This window comes from Hermetia illucens, chromosome 6 (assembly GCF_905115235.1).
Source record: "Hermetia illucens chromosome 6, iHerIll2.2.curated.20191125, whole genome shotgun sequence".
Classification (NCBI taxonomy): Eukaryota; Metazoa; Arthropoda; class Insecta; order Diptera; family Stratiomyidae; genus Hermetia; species Hermetia illucens.
The window spans coordinates 69,264,880-69,291,276 of NC_051854.1; the positions used below are offsets into that span (position 1 = coordinate 69,264,880).

General features: G+C 44.3%; 1 protein-coding gene across 1 annotated transcript; it reads right to left on the reverse strand.

Annotated features, from left to right (window-relative positions):
* Positions 1-11,234: 11,234 nt before the first annotated feature.
* On the reverse strand, positions 11,235-23,414 carry LOC119659678. Its single transcript, XM_038067901.1, has 6 exons — positions 23,337-23,414; positions 18,452-18,502; positions 18,346-18,372; positions 18,251-18,286; positions 14,664-15,092; positions 11,235-11,498 (listed from the first exon to the last, which is right to left on the reverse strand). The coding sequence occupies exons 1-6, from the start codon at positions 23,379-23,381 to the stop codon at positions 11,259-11,261; spliced, it is 828 nt and encodes a 275-aa protein (XP_037923829.1). The 5' UTR covers positions 23,382-23,414; the 3' UTR covers positions 11,235-11,258.
* Between the last annotated feature and the right edge of the window lie 2,983 nt (positions 23,415-26,397).

Consider the following 26,397-nt stretch of genomic DNA (forward strand, 5'->3'; position numbering starts at 1 on the left):
ATTCTATTGGATTACCTTTCTTTTTCCATATTCGAATGGTGGTACTGTCTTGCTAGTCAGATGGTTTCCTACCTTCCTGAATACCCCAATTGAAGAATTCACTGAGTCACAATGTCAGGTCCCAGCTCTTCGTTTTCATCACATTCCAGAGATCAGATGTGATGTTTTCAAGTCCTGTTGCTTTCCCGATTTCGTTAGTTTTATTGCTTCCTCGACTTCTGTTGCCCTGACAGTTAAGTCCTTGAGGGATTTACGTGAGCACCTGTCTGGAAGACTTAATCCCACGGTCTTCTTAGGACACGGATTGATTTTGTGACCACAATCAAAGCCCCGCTGAGGCAAGCAACAACGGTACCAGTTTATACCAAGTGTATGGCTTAGCATTCATACTGGTGGATGCAAGACATACCTAAATCTCTACCGAACTAAGGAGTACGGCACCCGTGTTGAAACGCAACACCACGCCAAGGTCCGAAGGTCTCTTCTCGCTTGAGTATCACCAACAACCCCCATAAAGCTCCCACTAGGGGGCCAACTGCAAACAACCGAGCTGGAATTCTCCCGAAGTATATGAGTCCAGGGGCTACCCCGGTTCCCATGGTACCAATATACCCCTGGTAAGGTTTCGTGGCCGAAACCACTTCAGATGAGTCCCCGTGCAGACTCGGGTCTGATCGCCCTAATTAAGCCTTGGAGCATTCGCCTGCTGCAGCACGGCCGGCAAGTCAATGCGATACAGCGTTTCCCGGTGCCACCACTATGGAAGTTCTTCTCGGGCACTTGGTTTTAGTTCAGCCGACAGGGTTGCTGCCCCGCCACCTCACAGCACCTGTCGCCCTAACAGGTGGAATTGCTCGAAATGTTCGCAATGATTGCGGAAGTGGGGGACAAACAGATTCTTCCTTTGAAATCTGTTCGAAATATTCTCGCCGTCTGTCCTTCGCAGCTTGTCTGTCGGTAAGAAAAGTACAGCTCCTGTCATTAACATAACAGAAATGTTCGATATACTGTGTTCGTTGGTGTTGGCTTTCACATTTCTTTTGCCGTCCCGAGTGCCCAGTTTATCGTAAAGATATTTGCAATAGACAGTTCAGGGGGCAGCGATCGCTTTCTTTGCTTCCTGATTGGCAGTCATATAAATTCGCCAATTGGCGAGCGTTTTATTGTCGGGAAACTTTTGGTAGAGGCATTTCTTTTCACGGACCTTCATCGTCATTCCAGAGCCAGGTAACGTGGTTGATGTATCGCTTACCTGGCTTGATGACCCCGAAGGTTGCATAGGCCGCTTTGTGGATCATGTTCCAAGATCCTTCTTGTTCCGTAATGTTTGGTGATCGGGTGAGATGATTTCTTCTTTCTTTTCACGAAATTGGCACCATTTAATGCTTGGCGGCCAGTGCGTCCTTCACGTTGTTTCATCGGTGGCTTGATTCGCACGTCGGCAATCAACTACTGATGTTCAGTTTCGATAGATACTTGGTTAGATTTATTTATTTGCTAGTAAAAAATTTCATGGAAATAAGATGTCCCATCGACAAAAATGTTGCTTTAAATTTTCAGTGATTACACGTTAACCTGGGGGGTATGGACTTTTTCTGCTTCCAATACATTGAGCGAATACTAGGTGCTGAATATCAAATTATTACAGGGTATCTTGGATATCACCATCCTTTGAATATATTTATTTTATTTTTTTGTGCGTTATGGGGGGAATAGTCAATCCTCAAGCATCCCTCCCACCAATTACAAATGAATGAACACTGAACTTCAAAATGAAAAAAGAATCACATGGAATATGAAGGAAAGGGGTAGCTCTAATTGCTTGAGGGAGTCCCACTGTTCTCTCCCCTATCTGCTCTTTGCCCCTATAAATGAAAAAGTTGAAATCACAGCCGTCATTAGGCATAATCATCAGCTTATTAAACACATTTCGTTTTTTGATACATTCGCATGAAAAGTTGCTACCCTGCTCTTGCCGGTCTAATCACAATTTTATTATCGTCCCAGTCACCGTCATCACATCATAATGATCAACTAACCAATTCTCTATTTACACACATTTATCACACTTAAATTGGTTCAATTAATATTGACTGGGCTTTGTTCGATTCGCTGGTAATTGGAGACAAAAGTCGGGTTGATTGTTTGTTCCAGAGGAAGGCTGAGCCCGGCCGCGAACCATGGACCGCGATCACAACCGGCCAGCCACCATATATTCATGTGGCATCATCACATCCCATGGCAAGAAGAACGGGGTCTTCTAATTTACTTCAATGGAATCTCAATTCAAATTTTTATTGACAAACGAATTGAATTGATTGATCTAAATGGATTTATGTGCATTGCATGCGAGTACGCTCCTAGGATGTTACTCAAAAGTTTGTTCACGTTCTTGAAATGCGACGTTCATGTTTCGTCGAATGAATACTGAATGGATCTCATGGCTTTTAAAATTTATTGATGACAAATAGTGGCTTCAATTATATTATTTGGTGATTTCAAATCGCGAGCAAGCAACTTTCAATTCCAGGCGCAACACAGTTTTCCGGGGCCCAATATGAAAGGGGCTGATTAAATCTACTGAAAATCCAGGTCCAAACTTTCAATTAGCTACAATCCACACGTTCACCGGGGGATCCTATAGCTCCTGCGATGGATATGTTAACAAGTCGTCAGCTAATATGGAATTTCTTGTAATAGTTTCTCACATTTTGTAATCGTTAGTTCGTGATCGGGACTACATGCGCCCTAGCCGAGCAAAAAGTGTAGAAATCTCGATATGCCAAAGTTGCCTTCAATTTAGTTTATCAGGGCAAAATCATGTCCGTCGTGAAATTTTGTCTTAAAACCAAAAGTAACGTAAGACAACATTACGAACATTACAAACAATCTGTACTTGGATGAAGAACGCTACACTTTAGGTTGGATTTCAACTGCAGTTTGCTCGGTAGTAGCGGATATCGGTGACTAGTTACCTGTCTGCGGTGCTTCTTGTACATGCAGGGCCTACTTTAGGAGCGGAGCAAAAACATGAATTGGTGAAAGATTGCACGGTTTTGAAACGATTAATGCGAATAATGTTGATTCGATTTTTCCCGGCTATGGTGCACGACGGATTTGACTTTCCGCGTGAGAAATGGAATTCGTGAAGAATACCTTATGGTGGGCTGTATTCTCCTTGTACCTTACCTTGATTGTCTAAAGATATTGACAACTTATCCCCGGGCAATGGAATAGTTTCATTTATTTGGTATTTCTTATGGGTAATTATCGCGGGAATTTTTTAAAAGGTATTTAGAGGCTAAAGAAACAGATTTGGGTCAGGGTCTTAACAATTTCGAGGAGTCTAGCTGCTCTTTCGCTAAAAAGCCCCCGAATTTAATAATTCATAGGATTTCACCTTTCTTTAAATTTGAGTATAAAAGCTGCCATTATGCCATCCCTTGAACATTCCTTGCCAATAAGTGAGTGATTTTTGCTCCTCTTAATGATACAAGCCTTTATGTATAGCAAGTTTTAAGGAGTGTCTTTTGAATTTATCACATGGCTACATCAAAGAAACTAAAAATGAGAAAAAATAGGAACACCCACACCACCAAGGATGATGAGGATTTTCAACCTCATATTGCAGTCGTAAGGAAGCAAGAGAAAAACTAAGTTGCCACCGCCACAACAACAGGTGAGAGAATTAGATCCCACCGTGTCGTTCACAAAAAATATGTACTGGTTATCCTTACCTTATACCGAGTAATCTATGAAATAATGTCTTGAGGGTGTTGAAGAATGTCATCATTAGTTAGTCACAATGGAAAGATATGAGGGTCCAACCCCCCGCTTTATTCAAAATACGATCCTTCGCTTGCTACACACTTCGAAAGTATGAAGACCATCAACGAAAACAAGTCGAAGGGGGTGAGGTCTGGCGCATGATTGTATGATTGTAGAATGAACTTAAGGATATAATTGACTGCAAAACAATTGCTAAGAATTATAGTAATGTACTGTAATTAACTTTATTTGAACAGATATCTATATGAAGGATATTTCGGAGCCTAGCCACCATTTGACTTCCTAATTTTTTCAGATTTTTGGGTAGTTTAGTTTTTGAGAATGAGTTCTTGAAAGAAACGATCACTTTTGACCTCCCGCACTCCTCCAAATGTCAAGACTAAGACGAGCTTCGGAAAATTCTAATCGAGACCTTTCATTTGATATTCTACATGACTACATTTGGTAAAAAAAAATGTACACCCCTCTTGCATACTTGGAACCGCCCCCCGCTAATTCGACGTAGAATTATGTAATTCATTGTATGCATGAGCGTTCACAGTTCCCCCACCAAATTCATTGTATGCATGAGCGTTCACAATTCCCCCACCAAATTTGGTGGCAATTGCTGCAACCGTTTCCGAGGAAAATGCGTTTGACCGACAGAAACACACAGACGGATCTGGAGAACGAGGTGTTCAAACGAAGTACCACCTTACCGAGAACACCGGTAACAAGGCCAAACAAAGATGAACTGAAGGCAGATCGCTGGACGACAAAAATATGATATCAAGCACCGCATATGTTCAAGATGCGCGACAACAGGAGGTCCTCCAAGACCAAGAAAGATACCCAGTCAAAAGAAGCTCGTCAAGTGTGAGATCTGCCCCAATGTCAAAGACGGTGAAGGATAAGGTACAGGCAAAGTCAATAAACGTCAAAAGTGAAGGAGCCTAGCGTTGAGGCGAATGAGAATGAGCGGCAATATAGGCTTGCGGTCAACAGCCCGTACAAGATACAGCAAGCCAGGCAACCAGTGGCTTTGTGTGGGCAAAAATAAGTGGTGTACATATATACAGCTGCTTCGCTCCATCAAGTTTGATACTGTGTGAAGTCGAGCAAATGCTTGATAATCTTGTTGTCAACGCGAAGGGGCGAAATCTGAAGGTGGTTACTGGTGATTTGAACGCTTGAGCACTTGAGTGGAGTAGCAGAGAATCAAATGCCAGGGAGCGCAGTTTTTTAGAAGCTCTTGCGCAGATGGAGATAGTTTTTTTAGCTAAAGAGGTTGCTTTAAACACTTTTCAGAAGGGACGGGCGGCGAGGTCAAAAAGAGCGCGCTTATAAGGCAGCCCGCCAAATCCTCAAGCTCGCCGTCCAGCGAAGCAAGAGGAAATACTTCAAAGAGCTCTGCTCAGGAGCGGACGTAAACCCGTGGGGGACATATTCCAGCCACCCCTGAATGTGACGGCAATTCCGCCAGCCACCAGAGACGAGCTGCTGGAGATCTGCAGTAGAATAGGAAATAATAAAGCGTCGTGCCTGGACGGAGTACCGAATAAGGCCCTTAAGCTTGTAAAGCTAGATCAGCCGTTGCTGCCATCAAATTGGTTACTGGCTTTGCCGAAGATTCAATTCACGAAAAGGGTAGTATCAGCAATAGCACACACACATCAGCAAAATATGGTAGTAACTCTGGACGTGAAAAATGCATCCAATTCGCCCAATTGGAATCTAATACGCAAATCCCTAGCGAAGGTTGATATTTTCGCCTATCTCGCCGCTATCGTTGATTGTGTTTTAACTGAACGGAGGCTCCGATATGACACCAATGACGGACGCCATCAGTACGTTGATTCCGTGGTTGTTCCACAGGGCTCCTTGTTGGGCCCACTACATTGGAACATCATGTAGACCGATGCACTTAATCTTCCCCTTCCGGAGGAAGCCACAGTAGTGGCTTATGCTGACAATATAGTGCTGGTTTTTGTCGCAAAGCATCTTGAAGATGCTGAGTTATACTCAGGCGAGGCAATCAATGCTGATAAACGTTGGCTAGAGAGCTCTGGTCTCATACTTGTAGAGGAAAAAAACGGAAGCGATCATCATTACTAAGCGCCGGAAGAGAAATTACGCCTGTATTAGAATCGAAAATCATATCATTACTTCCAAGCCGACCATCAAATATTTGGAAGTGGTAATTTATAAGCAAAAAGTGCAGTATGTTTACAACAAATCATCCACTCCACGGTACACCTCTAGGTTGCTTATAGTCCCGGTGGTGACCTCAATCATGCTCTATGCGACATCAATTTGGAGGGAGGTGTTGCGGATGTCAGTTAACGCCATCAAGCTGAGTTCAGTCTACAGGAAGGCATACCTAAGAGTATGCTCTGCTTCTTCGTCTCGTGAATGATGCCGATTGACATCTTGGCTAATGAGATGGGGAACATATACAATGCGAAGCCAATCTCTCCCCTATCGCAGACGAAATACGCTGAGAGAAATAGATGATAGAGCGGTGGGAACGCTCGAGAAAGCTTCGGTGGACTCACAGGCTCATTCCTGACATCAAGGAGTGGTTGCAAAGATGACACGGTGAGATTAATTACAATTTCACCTAGTTTCTCACGGGGCACGGTGGATATCGCCAATACCAGCACAGATTTAAACTGGACACTTCACCCGGCAGTCCAAATTGCGATGGAGTCCTAGAGGACCCAGAGCGTCTACTCTTCCACTCCCCGAGATTTATGGAAGAAAGGAGGAACCAGTAAATCGATTTAAAGTCCCCTCTTCGCAGAGATCCCCTCTTAGTTATCGCCTTTCAATCGGCTAGCATAACAAATGCTGATGTATTAACTTTGGCATATAAGCGTTCAATTCCCACTCGCTTCTGTTTAATTGCGGTTCAATTATTGGGACTTAAGTTAGGATATAGAAAAGCACGTAAACTCTTCCCATCTAGGATATACATCCAGATCCTGTACTGGGTAGGGTAGAGTAATTGTATTGCTTGCGTGTGGCGCCTTTTCATAGTTAACCCTTCGGGAAAACTCGTCTTCACATGCTTCAACCTAGCGTAAAGCAACTACTAACCAATAGTTAAAACATAATGTAAGTATCTCCTGCTACAATAGGAGACCTACCGTGACCATTTACGACAGTCCAGCGTCCTCAACAAAACGGTATACCACAATGGAATTAGCAACCACCAGCAGTACCTATAAGTTACTACCCGCTTAAGGGAGGGCAATGCGACGTTGAATAACCGCTGTCGCTTAATTTTTTGCGGATGCTTCTTGTTTTAAAACTGCTGCAACTTCTTTTCCTTCTGCTTTCATAACTGACCTTCTGCGTCGATTGATTGTGCTTGTTTGCAGTAGGTTGTGTTTTCCGCTACTTCTTTAGCCATCTATTGTTGAATTCATTAACAACCGTGACTAAACTGTGGTGCTAAGCCTCGTTTTTTTAATCCACTCATCAGCTGAACTGGCATACTTATTCTTTGAATTTCTTTCTAGTTCAGCCTATAGATTGTGTTCTGGTACTGATTCCCGGGCACTTTCTTTTCTTCCGCCGTTTACAGTCGCGCTGCGGACATCATTTCCCGTAAACAACTATCGATATTTTCACTGCTAATGTATTATGGTTGGACCATATGGCTCCCATTTCAATGATAGCGGATTCGCGATTCGAAATAGACCTGCCTTTATTTTAATTTTAGAGGTCTTCGCTGTCACTTAAAAAGAAATAAGCAGGCCTTGATTCTAGGATAAGATTGACATCTGTTCTCTCTTACTAATTTTTCGTTTAAAAGTAATTACTAAATTCCCCTTTAGCTATGCAGTCCTTAGCGTATACTGTTTCCCCTTACATTGGGGTCTTCTTAGGAACTTCTGCAGTAGAAATAGGACAATCTGTGAATTGTCAGCGGCCCAGCATCAGTCAATTAAACCTACTCGCTGCCGGTTCACTTCATTCCTAGTCTATTAAAAGACAGTTTGCAGTAGCCTGAACCGGCAGGTCGTATGAATACCTTTCTGGTTATGCGATTTTAACTCGAAGCATAATCTGGTCGGGCCAACGCTTTCATTTAATCGCCGTACACGCTGTTGTTACATCAGCATACCTCATTCAGTCTGTTTAAGGATTCCATTCAGGGGTGGGACCATAGTTCCAGCACTTAAGCCTTTAGAAGGTCCACTGTACCATGCATCTATCCCTTTTACACAATTATATCATCATCAATGGCGCAACAACCGGTATCCTGTCTAGGCCTGCCTTAATAAGGAACTCCAGGCATCCCGGTTTTGCGCCGAGGTCCACCAATTTGATATCTCCAAAAGCTGTCTGACGTCCTGGTCTACGCCATCGCTCCATCTTAGGCAGGGTCTGCCTCGCCTTCTTTTTCGACCATAGATATTGCCCTTATAGACTTTCGGGGCTGAATCATCCTCATCCATACGGATTAAGTGATCCGCCCACCGTAACCTATTGAGCGGGATTTTATCCACAACCTGACGTTCATGGTATCGCTCATAGATTTCGTTATTGTCCAAAAATTCTTCGGAAGATTCTTCTCTCGAACGTGGCCAAGAGTTCGCATTTTTTCCCACTAAGAACCCAAGTCTCCGAGGAATATATGAGGACTGGCAAGATCATAGTCTTGTACAGTAAGAGCTTTGACCCTATGGTGTGACGTTTCGAGCGGAATAGTGTTTGTAGGCTGAAATAGGCTCTGTTGACTGACAACAACCGTGCGTGGATTTCATCGTCGTAGCTGTTATCAGTTGTGATTTTCGACCCTAGACAAGAGAAATTATCAACGGTCTCAAAGTTTTATTCTCCCATCCTTATTCTTCCTGTTTGACCAGGGCGGTTTGATGTTGTTGGCTGGTTCGTTTTCGGTGCTGACGTTGCCACCATATATTTTGTCCTGCCTTCATTGATGTGCAGCCCAAGATCTCGCGCCGCATGCTCAATCTGAATGAAGGCAGATTGTACGTCTCGGGTGGTTCTTCCTATGATGTCGATATCGTCAGCATAGGCCAGTAGTGAGGTGGATTTAAAGAGGATCGTACCTCTTGCATTTACCTCGGCATCCCGGATCACTTTCTCGAGGGCCGAGTTAAAGAGGTCGCATGATAGGGCATCCCCGTGTCGCAGACCGTTGTTGAGGAGTGATCCTGCTGCTTTTGTCTGGCCTCGCACATTGGTCAGGGTCAGCCTAGTCAGTCTTACTAATTTCGTCGGGATACCGAATTCTCTCATGGCCGTGTACAGTTTTACCCTGGCTATGCTAGCATTGGCGGCTTTAAAGTCGATGAATTGATGGTGGAACTTTTGTCCATATTCCAACAAAAAATCTGATCTCTTGCTGATTTGCCTAGAGTGAAGCCTCTTTGGTATGGGCCAATGATGTTCTGGGCGTATGGGGCTATCCGGCCTAGCAAGATAGAGGAGAATATCTCGTAGATGGTACTCAGCAACGTGATACCTCTATAATTGCTGCACTGTGTATGAGACGGATAATGCCTCGTTGCCAATGGTGAGGCATTGATTCGCTGTCCCATACCTTGAGCACAAGGTGATGAACTACTGGGTAACTAGTCACCTCCATATTTAACTAATTCGGATGTAAATCCATTCGCTGCTGGCGGCTTATGATTTTTAAGCCGATGAATTGCACGGACTGTTTCTCCTATGCTAGTGGTGGCAGTATTTGTCCGTCGTCTTCAGTGGCGGGACCTCCAACTCGTCGATGTTCTGGTTGTTCCGTAGCTGATCAAAGTACTCAACCCATCGCTCCAATATTCCCATTCTGTCGGAAATCAGAATTGCCTCTTTGCCTCGGCAGGATGAAACGAGGTATATAAGCCTTCATCCTGCTGACTTGTTGGTAAAACTTCCGCGCCTGGTGCGGTTGCTCCCTGTACTTTTCTAGTTCACAGACTTGTTGATTCTCTCAGGCTCCCAGGCTTCTCCGCTCAAAGGAGTTCGTGATAAGTCTCTGCGCGTGCCCGCGTTCTTTGAGAATTCAACATTACTCGGTATGCAGCATTCTTCCGTTCCATTGCTAGCTTACATTCATCGTCAAACCAGCCGTTCCGACTTTTTTTGCGGTTGGGGCCAAGTATCTTTGTAGCCGTATCCATGATAACGTTCTTCAGGTGGTTGTGAAGATCATTTGTTGATGCTTGGTCTCCAGGACCACTGTTGATTGCGGCTATTGCGGCTACCATTTCCCTTTTATAGGTGTCGTGGAGGGCTGTGTTGTGGATGGTTTCAGTGTTAACTCTCACCTGATTGTCAGAGAGGATTGTAGGTGGTGTCGTAATTCGAGCTTGGAGCACCATGCCAACGAGATAGTGGTCCGAGTCTATATTGGCTCCCTTATATGTTCTGACATTCATCAAGGCTGAGAGGTGGCGGCGTTCAATCAACACGTGGTCAATTTGGTTGAAAGTGGTCCCGTCTGGAGAGGCCCCCGTATGTTTGTGGACCGCTTTCCGCGCATACCAGGTACTTCCAACAACCATTTCGTGCGATACTGCCAACTGGATAATGCGCAATCCGTTATTATTTGCCTCCGTATGTAAGCCATGGGAGCCCAGATATCGTTCGAATACGGGCTTCGTCCCTACTTGACTGGTGAAATCTGCAAGTATGATTTTGATATCATGCTTGGGACAGGCTTCGTGGGTCCGTTCAACTGCCTCGTAGAAGGTATGCTTCTTGGAATCTGCAGTCTCCTCTGTAGGGACGTGAACGTTTATGAGGCTTATATTTCTAAACTTGCCTCGCAAACCCACAGTGCATAGCCTTTCGCTTATGTTTTCAAAGCAGGTTGCTGATTAAGAAACCTACTACGAGCACATGATTTACTGGTTGGCCGCTATAATATATGGTGTAGGGGTTCTTCTCCAGGAAACCGTACCCTGTCCATCGCATCTCTTGCAACGCTGTTACATCAGCCTTATAGTGGAATAGGGTATCGGCTAGCTGCTCAGCAGCATTCGGTCTGTACAGGGAGCGCACGTTCCATGAGAAAATCTGCAAATCGTTAATCCGTTGCCATTGCCGGGTTCATCGTTGTAAAATCCATCCTGTCCGAGGCTCCTTTCGTGGCTCCGTAACATCGGTTTTCCGTATAGGGTTGTCAGCCCTACCCAACCCCCAACCTGGAGGACCAGTTGATACATTTTGTCCCGTCTTTAGGCGTGGGAGACTCGCCTTTATTCTTCTCCATCTGTAGTTTTCCATAGAGAAAAAGCTCCCAGCGGTCACCACATGCAGGTGGAGATAGGGTTTGGTAGTAGAGCTGTTGGTATTGGTTGAGCAGGCGTTTCCCAGGTTTTATGCTCCATCGTGGGTACCAATCCACGTTTCGTCCTGGGACCTATACTACCCTCTGACCGCCAATCTATAATTATAACTAAATAAATATCAGCCCCACAAAGATATTACTTATCCACAATGAGTTGTAATCATTTATTGAAACGTGAATTAAAACAATTAAATTTATCTGAAAATACTGTGGACCGCCATTCAGGACACGATCGAATGTAGTTAAATGAATCATCCTGACCATACGTTACGGCTGAAATCGCTTCCCTCCTACAACTGAGATACAACTCGCGCGCCTTAGCTAGACTTTTCAGAATATTTCCCTCAAGGGATTGGAATTTTTCAGAGTATTTAGTAGAGGCAATGTCCACTTCTTTGATCTGAAAGAGAAGTAAAAGGTACATATGAAGTTGTAAATCTTTTATTATTTGTGGATATTTTCTTTCATCATATTGTTTTCTTTTAAAAGACTTCCATAAGTGCAATGAATGATAACCTTAATCCTTTTTCTTGACATGTTAAGTCTTAAGTACCTCTCAGTTGATGGAAGGAAGGAGTGTAACTTGGCCCTGCTGCCCCTTTTTCAAGGAAAGTTCATTATCGCTCTAAGTAGGTTCCCAAGCGAAACCATAGGCGATCTGAACATATCGAAGACTGCAGACCAGGCCATATTACTGATAAAACGAACATCCTAAAAGCCCTCCTCTAACCTACAAAGTAAAATGATGAATTCTCAATACAGCCAGAATGAAGCGAGTAGGAGCATGACAAAAGGATTGTCATTGCGTTGGTAAAGGAAGCCGAAACTGCTGCAAATAATGAAGATTTATCTGCCGGATACTTCATCGGGGAAGAGCTTGCGGGTGGACGTACACTTTTCCATGGCTTGATGAGAGATATTAATTTCTTCTTCTTGTTCGCGATGCTGAGCAGCTGAAGATGTGAGGAAGTATTTCACTGCGATTCCTTCCCAATTATAAAGCATCCATTGAAGCTCTACTTCTTGTCAGTGATACTCCAAACCACAATAACAAGCGGATACCTCCTACTCTTTCAAACGGAAACGACGATCTTCTCCCCAAAATTTTCTACGCTACCTCTGCCGTTTCAGCAAAGTTCTTGCTCTTTTGTGGAAAAGGGAGATTGTGTATAAGTTTCTGAGGAAAGGCGCCCATTTTGAGTGCAACAATTTGAGGGGTACTTGAAAGCTATATGCTGTTACAAATGTAACACCTAAAGTCATACTCGAAAGCGCTAAAGGACACCTCGAAAGTTTAATCGCTAGAAAGCAGGCTGCTTTCGCTCTCCATATTCCTGTACAGACCACATTAATAGCCATCGAATCACTTTAGAACAATGAGCGCAGTCTAAATCCCTCCTTCACCTGCTTTTCATCGATTTGACACTTGCTTGCCTCCACAGTGAGTGATGGACCTTAGCCAAACGGGTGTATTTTTAGAGGAGTGGCGATTACCTCACTTCCCAGGGAGTGACGTTTGGTAGTAACGTAGTAAAGTACCGGACAATTCCAGAGTAACAGGTCTTCCATATCATCCATCAACTGCTTCTGAACGTAAGGAGCAAATAATATAAAGTAATGAACAGCAACCTAGAAAATCAGTTATGGGACAGATCAAAGTCGACTTCCGGGCATATTTCTGAACCCACGGACCGCTAGTAATGGAACGGCTGTCGATACTACTAACTCTGCAGGCAAAACATAACAATGATGTCCAAAATATGTAAATTAACCATATCCGGAAAAACCTGCCTTGAGCTCATAGACGAAAATGTGAATCTACGAATGTAAAAGGTAGATAGGGGAGATTACTTATCCGCGTTGGCAACCCCATCTCGTATTAAAGGCAGGAGCAGGCAAGGAAGCCCAGAGTTAAATGGTCAGAATCAAAGATGTCGCTGTAAGTGACTGATGGCTCCAATGCTCCCGGCACCCGATGAAATGGTGCCACTCTGCTTCTTGGAAAGTCCAGAAGGAAGAACAGCAAGTTTGGTATCTAAATACCAAATACAGAGACTACCGATACCAAAAACTAATTCGAAAGTCGAAGGCACAGTGTATTGGCCTCAATAGCGAGGAGTGGAATACAAAGTTCCGAAGACAATGGAGGCGGTGTGACCCTACAAACAATCCGTTAGGAACGCTTGAAGGCGCTGGAAAATGGGGACAAGGAAGTTTGCCTGTCCTAGTGGCAGTCATCGTCATAATCAACGGCGTTACTACCAGTATCCGATCTAGACCTATCTTAATAAGGAAGCCCAAACATCCTGGTTTTGAGCCGAGGTCCGCCAATATCGAAAGCTGTCTGGCTTCCTGGTCTACGCCATCGCTTAATCTTAAGCAGGGTCTCTCACGGCTTCATTTTATACCATTAATATTACCATTTTCGGGCTCCACCTTTCTCGTCCATACGAATCAAGTGACCCGCCCACCGCAGCTTACTAAGCCGGATTTTATTCACGACCAAATAGTCGTGGTATCGCTCATTCATTTTGTTTTTATATAGGCTGCGGAATCATTCATCCTCATATAGGTGGACAAAAATTGTTAGGAAGATTCTTATATCATACGCGGCTAAGAAATCGGAAGTTCTCTTGCTAAGAACCCAAGTATACAAGGAATACATGAGATAAGCAAGATCATGGTCTTATGCAGTAAGGAATTTGACCCTATAATAATAATAACAGGATTACAGAACCGTGTAGGAGGCAATGTGGCCAGCATTGCGCTCGCCCGAGATTATTACCCTGATTTGACTCAGGTACTCATTCACAGTCGACTGAATCTCGATACAAATTCCACTGCCACCAGTGAGATTTGAACCATAACCTTCCGGACGACAGCCTTATGTTCTAACCACTCAGCTATCCGGAAACACTGTGAGCCTATGGTGAGACATTAAGAGCGGAATACATTTTGTGAGGTGAAAGGGGCTCTGTTGGATGCCAATAATCCTGCGTGGATTCCACCGGCGTAGCCGTTATCGGTTGTGATTCTCGACCCTAGACAGGCGAAATTATAAACAATATCAAAGTTGTATGTTTATCGTTCTTAGTTGACCAGCGCGATTTGCTGTTGTTTATTTCAATTTTGGTGCTGACGTTACCACCATGTAATTCGATTGGCCTTAATTAATATGCAACCCAAGTTATCGCACCAATGATGAAGGCCGGTTATACATTTCGCGTGGTTTTTCTCAATAATGTCAATATGGTCCACATAGGCTAGTAGTTGAGTGAATTTGACGAGGATGGTGCCTCCCGCACTTACATCAGCACCACTGATGACTTTTTCCGGGGCTAGGATGAAAGGGATGCATAATAGGGCATCCCATTGTCTTAGATCGTTTTTCATGTTGAAAGTTCTCGGGACTGACCCTGCCATTTTTTTCTGGCCTCACACGTTGATCAGGGTTAGTATAATTGGTCTTATCGGTCATTCCTGTACGCCACCAAATTTTTTAAAATTTACTAGGACAGAGGAGGGAAACTGGATTTACTTTTATTGCTTAAACAATTATACTTACATATTCCTGTTTGCATCCTGTATTCGAGCACTCTTCAAATTTCCGAGTAGAAGCTGCTATTTCACTAGTCATTTCTTTAGTGTATTTGTTAGTCAGTTTTTGTAATTCGATCACGGCTTGCACTGCTGGACGGAGACATTGATAACCAGCAACTGCACTTGATGCGAGCTGAATCTGAAATTTCACCATAACCGACAAAACACAAATGTTTCCCACCGGGTCTAACTGGTTTTCCTTGAATATTTCCTGGGTCATATTGTCAATATTCTCTACATCACGCTCATAATTTATAGTTTCTGAGATAACGTAGGTTACAAATTGGTCCATCGCGCTCTGCATTGCCCGCACCTGGCTTTTAACTAGCCGTAAAATATGTTCCGTCAAATCTTTTACATTATCGATTAATTCCGCTATTGCATTTCTATTTCCCTTCAAAAAACGAGAATAATAATAATAATGCAATAACGATATATAATTTTCTTAAAATATATAATTTATGATAACTAAAGTAGAGACAAATCGGAAAATATACCAGTTGGGCCTCAAATCAAATTGAAGCATACAGTATCTGTCCATCGAATCATGAACGATAAACTTTTTTGAGAAAATTGACTGTATCGCTGGGTTTTAGATTATGAAGAAAAATCAAAATATATTATCAAATTCATTTGTTTTTTCACTATTCCGGGTGGGATATCTGAAAAGAATTTGAACCGCTTTATTCTGTCGAAAGTCTGGTCGATTTTTCAATATTGTTGGGCTTTTTGTTTCTTTTCTCGGGAAAATCGGGAAGTTAAGTTTAGAACAGTTTACACCTCGGTTTTTTATAGCAGCAAATAAACAGAAAATGGGTGTAAAAGGAGATATTGATGTACCCCTTTTTAAAGAAGGAATATCAAGCTAATTGACGTGATATAACATCATACACTAAGCAAGCGTTTATATGAAAACGGGTTGAAATGCAGGAGACCGGCTAAAAAGCCAAAGATAACAGAAGCGGTGCGCCAACGACAATTTTTATAAGTCCTCTTGGATCTGGATCTACTGCCTTGGCCTTGCCTCATTCCCAAAAGTACTAATCGAGCCCTTTCATTTGATACCCCACATGGCTATTCAATGACAAAAATTGTACACCCCCGTTTACGTGCATGGGGACCCCCCTCGAACTCAATGCAAAATAGCGTCACTGGCTATATGTAAACGGATTCATAAACATAATCTCATCAAATTTGGTGACAATTGGTTCAGTCGTTTCCGAATTAATTGGCTACGAGATACAGACAGCAACAAAAAGGGAGGATTGCTGTTCGAACTGTCGAAGGAAAAGAAGGATCACAACGATCTACAAAGTAACATCGAGGCTTCATTCGGCGCGCATGCAACCTTCCGCGTAAGTCGGCCAATGGTTACGATAAAGTACAAAGATCTTGACGAAATCAGTACCGAGGAAGAAATTTGTGCAGTGCTCTAACACCAATTGAAAATGGAGTACGTGCAGGAAGTGGACATCAAGAGACTGAGGAGAGCATATGGCAGAACACAAACAGGGACCCTAACCATGTTTGTAACATCAGCTACTAAACCTATGTCTGCGAGCAAAGCCCGAATCGGTTGGGTTGTGTGCAGGCTACCCGAACAAATTCCACTAGAGAAATGTTTTAAATGCCTCGGATTCGGACATATGGGGAAGGATTACATGAGCGCCACTGATACATCTAACCTGTGTAGAGGGAAAAATCATTAGGCGAAAGACTGCACTAAGACCACCAGGCGACATATATTACTATTGATACTATTGATATTACTACCCAGAACAATAAATCACCTGAAGAAACCAGAAACAGGCTGGTCAAGTGCACTTGATGAGGATGCATTTCTGGAAGTGTTGCAGTGGAACACCGAGTTTGCTGAACCGGCCGTAGAAAAAGCTTTGCAGCGGTCCCAACAAATACACCAAACTTCCATACCAAGACGTGTACACTCCCGGAACCTGCACCCTAACTACTGGTGGAACACTGGAATGCCTGAAGGCCAGAAGGCGAAGAAACACGCCAGAGTATGAACAAAGGTGACTCGAATATAAACAGGCACGCAACAAGTTCCAGTAGGCGATCACGAAAACTAAAAAATTATTGCTTCAAGCGACTTTGTGATGAGGCAAACTCTGATCCATGGGGAAGTGCATACGAGTCGGTTATGTCGGCAATAAAAGGCAAAAGGTCCCATCCTGCAATAGATTATTATGGGAGATAGTTTTGACATTGTTTCCCCAACATCCGGAAACTACCTTCCCAATGATACCAATGATTGCCAAAGACATCCCTCCAGTAACCGCAGATGAAGTTCTGGACGCAGTGGAAAGGCCTCGTAATACCGCAGCCTCCATATTGATCGAATCGTCAACAAGGCGCCGAAACTAGCGATTAGAATGATAGCAAGCATGTTCGGACAGGTATTTACAGACTGCCTAAAAGAAGGGTCTTTCCCCGCAGAGTGGATAGTACAAAAGCTTGTATCGATCCTGAAGATAGGTAAGCCGATTGGTGAACCAACATTCTATGGAATTATCTGTCTTCTGAATACAAAAAGCAAAGTCCTCGAGCGAGTAGTCTATAACCAAATATATCCAATAATTGATAGTGGTGGTCAGCGGTTGATGCTATCAAAGCGACTTTTGAGCTAGGCAGAAAATTTACGACAAAGGGAAATACTGCGCATTGGTGACTCTGGACATCAAGAACGCGTTCAGTGTGCCAAATGGAGCCGTATTATCGAAGCGTTGATCGTGGCAAAAACGCAAAATATATATCTTCGAATACTTCCGACAGCGGAAGGTACTTTATGATTCGGACGAAGGATCGATGTAAATGTATGATGCAAGAGCAGAAGTTCATCAGGAGTCTGTTCTAGGTCCTCGGCTATGGAACACGACAAAGTAGAGATCTATGCTCGCCAGGAACGGCTATGCAAATCCATTATTGTTTGCATGCAACTCAAGCAGGAATGATAAGGTACTTGATTTAGATGTCCTTAGTAACTCCTCCTTTGGGTTTGCATTGAATTATATACATACATATATTGACTTCGTTACGGTAGGCATGCGTTTTAAGAATATATTATGAATCTGCGCGAATCAGGCCAAATAAGTCCTGCAGTCACTAAGGAGGGAGATCTACAAATTTAATTTTGTGGAAGTGGCCTAATATCGGTGTAGGAAAACATGTGCACGGACCCTACGGGTTTGGGAAGGCGTCCAGCTACAGCGGAGGGAGATACTGAAAGAAACACAATAGAGTGTTCTGTCGGCAGCGCAATCCAAACCATCATTTCTAAAATGTGCGGTCATGAAGAAGTTGCACTCAAAGACAACAGGACGTTTGACCTTTTACTAAAATCTCAACAAGTGGAACTTCCAAGTTTCGCTTTGTCGAACCTTTCCGCATAATCAATTCATTCCGCCTTTAGAGCTGAACTCAATCCCATTCGAGTTCGTCCGCCTTTGGTAACACAAACAATGCTGTTCATTCCATTAAGAAATAACAAGCGCTGGAACCATATATTTTGATAAAAAAGAGCTGAAAACCTACCCAAGCTGATTTCTGTAGTATAAATGCTGTGGAAGTCTGCAAAAGATAGTAACTGAGATTTGTAGGTTTCATGAAGATAAAAGTCAATTACTTACCTCCGAAGACTCGTTCAAAACAGACACCTTAAGAAAGTCAAATTATATACGTATATTTATTAAAATTAGAAAGACATTGTCAGACAACAGACAAAAATATACTTACTTTTTTGGTTACAGGAATGGACGATGTGGAAGGCTCAGCTGCATCTATTACCTAAAAAGAAAAATATCGCTTTAGCATTATAACATCTATCGAATATCAATTTCGGTCTTTTTACATCCATTTCAAATCAACAAGGAACAGTCCTGATATATGACGATGACCTTCTTCTGAGTTCATATTGGGACGAATTTAGTGTTATTTCTAAAAATGGAAACTTATCCTGCATCATCAACGGCGCAATAAGCGATATCCGGTCTAGGCCTGCCTTAAGAAGGAACTCCAGAACTCAAGGGACTCTCAGGGGTCGTTAGCGACTTTTAACGGGTTGCTTACGATACGGGGTGTGACGTCCCCGAGGTGCTCGACTAAGTAGTTCTGCCGCCTAGCTGGCAGCATACCTGCTTCCTAGGTAGTAGCCTCGAGAAAGCTTCTCGGTGAAGAGCGAACCGCGAATGACCGGTACACGTCGGGACACACTGGGAGTCTCCGGAGTCGTCGACAACTCGCTGTCGGCGTCGACGGGGTGATGTGAGCGTAGCTCTGCCAAGGTGGTAGTTGCGACGTGTATGAGGAGCCAGCCCCTTCGGGACCCTGGTCGGGAAGTGTGCATTGAACCGGTGTTAGTAGACCGCGTTGCCTTGAGCGAGCGCTGATTCGTCCGTGAATTCCAGGATCAGCTAAGCGTAGGTCAGGCCTCAGGGAACTGGGGTAGGGGCTGTGTCCCCGAGGGTATACCGTTCCTGACTATTGCAGCCCGCTCCCTCGCACACAATGCGCTGGTTACTTTTTCACGGAAAATATTCAGAAACTTATAAAAAACAACGACGCAACAACAGGCAAGGAGGAAGAGCTGAGTGCGTCAGCGAAAGAGGGCTGAAATACCCGATGTGACACCGGGGCGCCCAAATAAAGAGGAAGCCTCATCAAATGGCGCGACTGACCGCGCGGAGATGTCAACTCCAATACCTTGCAGTGCCCCTGTTCTGGAAGTAAGCTCAGTAAGAATCGCTAGTCCTGAGCAGATGGATTTGGACACAAATCGAGTGAAAGTGCATTCGACCGTCCTCGCTAGAGCTGAAGAGGAAAGGCTCATCAGAAAGGGCGCAGCAGTGGTGAAACGTATCCGGTCGGCAACGTTTCTTCAGAGGAACGTCAGCAAAGACGTCAACAACGGGCTGATGGAACTGGAGAACTACTGGACCGCATTGAACGATTGTAGAGTAGAAACAGTCGCACTCCCCGCTGAGAATGCTGCTTGCATCAAACGGACCGTAGATAGCCCTCTACAAAGTGAACTGGGGAAAAAGCGGAAAGAGGACGATGTGCCTGAAGGAAACTTTATCGAAGTAGTCTCCAGGGCCCAAAAAAAAGAGGGCGAAAAAGGAAAAAAAGCAACAACGGACTCCGTCGCCAGAGACACGTCTGCCCAAAAACAAGGAGGCTGCCAACCAAAAACCAGGAGCGCAAAAAGCGAGGAAGCGAAGAAGGACTAGACCGTCGGCTCTGCTCATTAAGCCGCAAGACATTTGCGGAAGTCCTTAGTGAAATCCGCTGCAGGATGAAACCTGAAGTGGAAGTCCCCGAGCAATATGCGAGGAAACTCTTTAACAGCGGGAGAATCAAAATCAGATGGGTAGTATGCAGGGTACGAATGCGGATAGTCCCCACCAAATGCTACAGGTATCTGGACTATGGACACACATCAGCAGCTTGCAAGGGTCCAGACAGGAGGACAACATGCCGGAGATGTGGCCAAGTGGGTCATCAAGGGAAGGCTTGCAAGGAAAGCGAGAGTTGTGTTCTCTGCAGGGATCGTAACGCGTCTGGTGATAGCGTCACACACTGCGGGCTCGGGACGGTGTCCGATCTTCAGGGCGGAATTGGACAGGGCTAGGGTGCGAACGCCATGATCCGCATTTTGCAAATTAACATGCACCGGAGTGCAACCGCTCACCAGTTGCCAGCACTGTTCGCTGCGGAAGTAAATGCTGATATAGTGCCGATTAGCGAGCAATACCGAAACAAGGACCCGTCCTCATGGTATCTCGACTTATCGGGCGCCACTGCCATCTGGTTTTGGGACAATGTTCGACTTCGTGTTCTTGCCGAAGGCCGGGTGGACTGATTTGTCTGGATCCGGTGTTTAGGGATAACGTTTTTTAGCGTTTACTTGACGCCGAATGAGACGATGCCGGACTTTGGGCGCCGGTTTGATGCTCTGGAGGACGCTGTTTCGAGCGCGGAGGGACGAATCCTGGTTGGCGGTGATTTTAATGCCAGGGCTATTGAATGGGGCATGCTTCAGTCAGACTCCAGAGGGAAACGGATTCGGGAAATGGCGGCGAGAACCGGGCTCGTAGTTTTAAACACCGGATCTAGCAGACTTGGCATATTGATGCGACGGGTAAGCGGATGCATGACTGCTTACAGTTTCAACTTTTCGCTGGAAAAAACGGAAGTGGTCATCCTGACCAGAAGGACAACCCCGACCCTGCGTCCCATAACGATCGGCGAGTTGACTATAGAGTCAAAACCAGCGATTAAATATCTTGGTTTAATGCTCGACTCGAAGATGAGCTTCTTCGAGCAAATCAAAGCAGCAGCGGACAGGGCTGCAACTGGAGTCGCCGCCTTGAGTCGGCTAATGGCGAATGTCGGGGGCCCTATATCAACTAGGAGACGTCTCCTCATGGGAGCAACGCAGTCCGTTCTTCTCCATGGTGCGGAGGTATGGGCTGATGCCCTTGACAAGGAGGTGCATCGTAAACGCCTCGCTCAAGTGCAGAAGCGGGCAGCTTTGTGAGTGGTGTCTGCTTATCGCACCGTCTCCGAACCGACTGTGATGGTGATTGCGTGAGTGATCCCGGTTGCCATCTTTGCCAAGGAGCGCAAAACTATCTATCGCCGTAAGGGTGAAAACTTAAGAGAAGTGGTTGCCCGTGAAGAACGTCAACGCACCCTTAGCGAGTGGCAACTTTGTTGGCAAAATGAGCCAAGGGGCAAGTGGACTGCGCGGCATATCGACAAATTAGACCCATGGTTGAACAGAACGCACGGTGAGATTAATTACTTCCTTACCCAACTTCTAAGTTGGCACGGAGGTGACGTTTTCTTTTTCTACCATGTTGCTATATAGATGTTGCATGCGTCCTTGTCGGAGCCTTAGTGGCGTAGTATCGCATATTTTCTTTATTCACATTCTGTTAAAAATCGAAATTAGCTTCGTCCTTGAAAAGAACATTTTCGAAATCAATTAGGGAAGTGCAGGGAATTTCAATGGCCGCATCCGTGCAGGCTTTATATGAAGCGGGCACGTTTTCATATGAAGAAAACTAACCAACTCCCTATCCTAGCGTCAACGAAGCCCTTGTGGCTACCTTTAGGATTCATTTCTTTATATCTAATTGGTTTCATTTGAAAATAGGGGATTTGTTTTGGCCACGTTGTACCCCGGAAAAAGCGAAAGATGCAAAAGCGAAAGCGAAAGAAAAGTAACCTAAAGATGCGAACGGAACTGGTTTGATACCAACATTTGCGGACAGTAAAATGCTCCACACCACGACCTACTTCTATAATTTTTGTATGGAATAGGACCGTTCAATTGAGAGAAGATCATATAACAGAAGAGGTGCAGATTTCTCAATAAAGCTTATATTACTATGTAATTAGGAATACCTATTGGGCAGAGATCAAAGTGTAGTGTAGGGTGGACAAACAATAAAGCTAACCTAAGCTAGCCTTGTCCCAATAAAAGGCTGATGTCAACGTGTTGTTTTTTTAGGGTAGGTGAATGCGTTTCCGTACAGAGTGCTGGGTTCCCGTAATGAGGACACTGCGTTAGACAGGCATCACCCGCGAAACTCCCCATATTTTCACTTGAACAAGGTGCATCGACATAGGGGGAGGGGAAGTGACCGAGGAGAACTTCCACGTGGTGGCCTCGGCAATAGGTGTATTCACATTGATTTGCTGGTCGTGATACAGTAGGCAAATGCTTCAAGGCATTGGGTGGTCATAGCCGAGGCTGGACGCAGACTTGTTTGAAGTGGCTTGGGCCACGAAGCTCCACCAATGGTTATCTAGTACCATAGGAACCGGAATAGTCCTCTGGGTTCATACGTTTCAGTAGAATTCCTGTGGCACATGTTCTCATTCTGGTTTTTAGCGGGCAGTCCTAGGGGTCGTGGTTATGTCCACATCGTGGATAACAACACCATCTCGAAACCCCTCAGATGGATGCGAACAGTGAAACCATCTATAACAACCTAACTTAACAAACAAATTATCAAGAGAAAATGGAAGCCTCGAATACTGCAGCTACCAGAGGTCCTGAAGATATTGCATCGACAAACGATTTTCACAACCATCTGGAGAACATTTTGACTCGTACGGCCATAAACAGATTTGGCCTCTGTCGGAAAGAGGGGTCCATGATCAATGTCAGCTGGCAACGGCAACGATTTCGGCCAACTGGGATGGTCTTTTTAGCCACCACCGATCCACTAAATTTAAGGCAGCACTAATTACTGTGTTATAACTTGCCAAGGCTGAAATGGCGGAAACGGGTCCTTTCTTCTTAAGCTGGCTGACAAAGCAATATAGGAACTAGCAAGCAAGGTTCGTCTGTGATGACAAAAGTGTGTTCGCCATCTCTACAAAGCCTTTAGCGTTCAGTAGTTAATTTAAGCGGATCTCAGAATTAAAATTCCAGCTAAGGAAATTTTTACGAAACAGACAATATGAACACCAGATTATTTGCGTATTTTCGTTTTCATGTTTCTGATCGATTTGCACCTTTATTTGAACTGAACTGACGACGAAAGGTTTCGGAACACTGTCAAATCGGATAAAAAAAAATCCACAAAATCTCATATAAAATACTTACAGAAAACATACAAACGCTGATAATAAACGAAGTGTAAAATTTCATTTAAATTCAGTATTAACGGACAAATGCAACTGCATGAAAAGACTTTTCTCTTCGCAATTTATAGTCTCATTTTAGACATGCTTTTCTCGAGAAAATACACGAAAAAAATTGATTTTCCTAGGGTTACGGGTTTTCTTTTCGTTTGAAGGACAATTCTCCGCAAAACAAATTTAGACATCAATTCAATTGGTAAAGGTTGAATTTTCAACGTCAGCCCCAAAGGTATTTGGAAGCTCATGAAGAGAGAAGAGGGAAGCTTCCCTCTTCAACTCGAGAATGTCGCCGACCTCTTAAAGTTATTGGGCCCCAATGGTGATAGTTTGATGTTCCTAAGAGGGGGGAGGTTAGCAGCTTCAAGCACTCTGGCCTTTTGTTGGGTACTATCCCCAAAAATCACCTATTCAACAGCTTACCGCCTTCGGCATTCGCAGGCTCTTGTGATTCTGAGATAATTCTCAAAAGGCAGAGAGCGCCTTCGAGAGAAAATTACCGTGATAGAGCCTAAGGAGGCGGCGGGGGCAGGACGGATATCGATAGATGATGCGATCCGTCGTAGATCCCATCTTCTCATGCCGCGGACCCACGCATTGGTAAAGGGTACATGGATTTTTATAGCTGACACGTAAGGGATCCAAGTGTCCAATAGACCTCCCAACATCCTGAAGCCTGGCCAGTGTAGAGGCATACAAGCACGTGTCAACGGAATACTTCGCTCTTTATAGGTTCTTCGATAGGTTCCCTCTCATTAGCCTTGTTAAAAAATTGCAGCAATCACGGTACTTTCAAAAGTCACGCGACAAAAAACAAGACTATTTCTTCTCATTAATATACTTATTGATCAGGCAATTATGGTCGCGATTTACAAGAGGATGGGGGAGAGGGCCGCCCTCCTACCTTTCACTCCCCCCACGTCTCAGTTGGCTTGTACAGTCAATACGAATAATTGCTCTCTTAGACGAAATTTGATGATGCAGGGCAGGACGCATTTAACGACACCTCTGCTGAAGTGTCCTGTCGACATGCACTTACATCTCCCAACGCTAGACAGACTTGGCAAGATCCTGCTTGTGTAATATTTGACGCCTCTTCGACTTTGTGCTCAAGAGTCGAACACCATGTAATTATTGACAATTGAAGAGCCGAATGCCGCGATGGAGAATATATATAATGGCGTGTCAGACAGGACAGCCGGTGTTCCTCCATTAGAGCTGAATAAAAGAGTAGCAAGTTTTTGCTCAGGTTTCATCAATATAGAGTAGTTATGGTTAGCAACGCACTTGCTTCAGAAAAGTAAATGAACAATTAGGAAAGGAAATTTGTTTATCTTTAGCACACTCTGGGACATTCTTAGGATCCCTGAGGGGAGATGTAAGATCATATGATCAAGTGGTAAGAAATAGGACTTTCCGAAGTGTTAATATTCAGAATCGCGAAAGAAAACACACTACCAAGTGAAAGCAATCACAACTAGATACATAGGATCTCCTGAAATAGCAGGATCTCCCGCATAGTACGAATTATAAGTTCAACCACGGCTGAGAAGCAAGCCTACATGGGATTTGACACTACAAGCGCGCCCGAGATTCAATTTTTCATCCTTCCTCTTGTGATTTCCCAAGAACTAACAATATACAGAACCTAGTGCTAGTTTCTAATAAACCTGTTTGAAAATTAATTAACTGAATTAAATATTATACAACAGACGCCATACAAGAGACCAAAGTGCCCAAAAAAATTACTCCCTATCAACCCATTTTTGATTGGTGTAAGCACGTGACACTTCAACAGAACTCCATTTGGGTGCTGGCTGACTTGCATCATCTAACTGACATTATACCTGCGTCCTAGATAGTAGCCTTAAGAAAGTTTCTTGGTAAAGAGCAAACTGCTGACGACCGATTCACGTCGGGGCACACTGGGAGTCCCCGAATCCATCAACAACTCCTTGCTGATGTCGCTGAAATGATGTGAAACTTGCTCTGCCAAGGTTTTAGTTGTCGCGTGTATCAGCCCTGATCAGATGGCTTCAAATATAAACCGAAAGTCGAAGAGGAAACACTTATCAAGAAATACGAAGCGCGACGCGCAGCGGTCTGTGACAATCCTTCAGAACAATGTCAGTAGCGTCGTGAAAAACAGGTTTATAGAGCTGGAGGTGCTCCAGGATCGAATTTCGTACTACAGGTGGAAATAGAAAGCAACAGAAGATGCTTGAAAAACAGAAGCGCCTCCACTATGAACACCCCAAACACCGAACGAATTGCAGATAGCCCGTTAGAGAGCGAACTAGGAAAAGCCAAAAGGAGGAAAGGGCATCTGAAGGAGAGTTTAATCAGGGCTCGAAAGAAATAGCTGAAAAAGGACAAGAATCAGCAACACGCCACGCCCGCAGAAAAATCTCCGCCTAAAATTAAGCCAGACAGGAATGGTGAAGCACCAAAGGAAAAGTTGGAGGGATGAAAGGGTACTGTACGGCCAACTCTACTTATTAAGTCGATGGAATGCAAGACATTTGCGGAAGTCCTCAGCGAAATCTGCTATAGGATCAAACCCGAAAATAGCGGAGGGGAAGTGTCTTCTAGAGTTGCGTTCGATGTAAGGACCGTGGCACGTCTGAGAGGGCTGGGGGTGGTATCTAGTCTTCCATGCAGAACCGATAAGAGCTAGAACGCAGTTAACATGATTCGCATCCAATACATAAACATGTCTGTCTTTTGCTTCGGGTTAAAGTTTTTCAGTGTTTATTTAACAACGAATGAGACGATAACGGAGTTTCGATGCAGATTTGATGCTCTTGAGGACGCACATAGGGAGACGGAACCTGATCGGGGGTAACTTCAGTTCTAGAGCTCTTGAAAGGGGCATGCCTCACCCCGACTTTAGAGGGAAACGAACGGATTCACTGGTGTTGCTTGTGGACAGGCGGCGATTTCTGGAACATTTGTCAGTAAGCGACCTTCAATACATCACCTTCGATTGACAGAACTCCTAAATGTGTGCCACCCCATGCTCTTTC

Bases quoted from the DNA above. Each gene is read 5' to 3' on its own strand.
- LOC119659678 (XM_038067901.1), bottom strand. From the start codon at position 23,381: ATGAAATTTTACACTTCGTTTATTATCAGCGTTTGTATGTTTTCT. The intron at 15,093-18,250 runs GTAGGTTTTCAG...CGTTTTTTGAAG, and splicing joins TACTACAGAAATCAGCTTGG to GGAAATAGAAATGCAATAGC. The intron at 11,499-14,663 runs GTAAGTATAATT...CTTCTCTTTCAG, and splicing joins CAGGATGCAAACAGGAATAT to ATCAAAGAAGTGGACATTGC.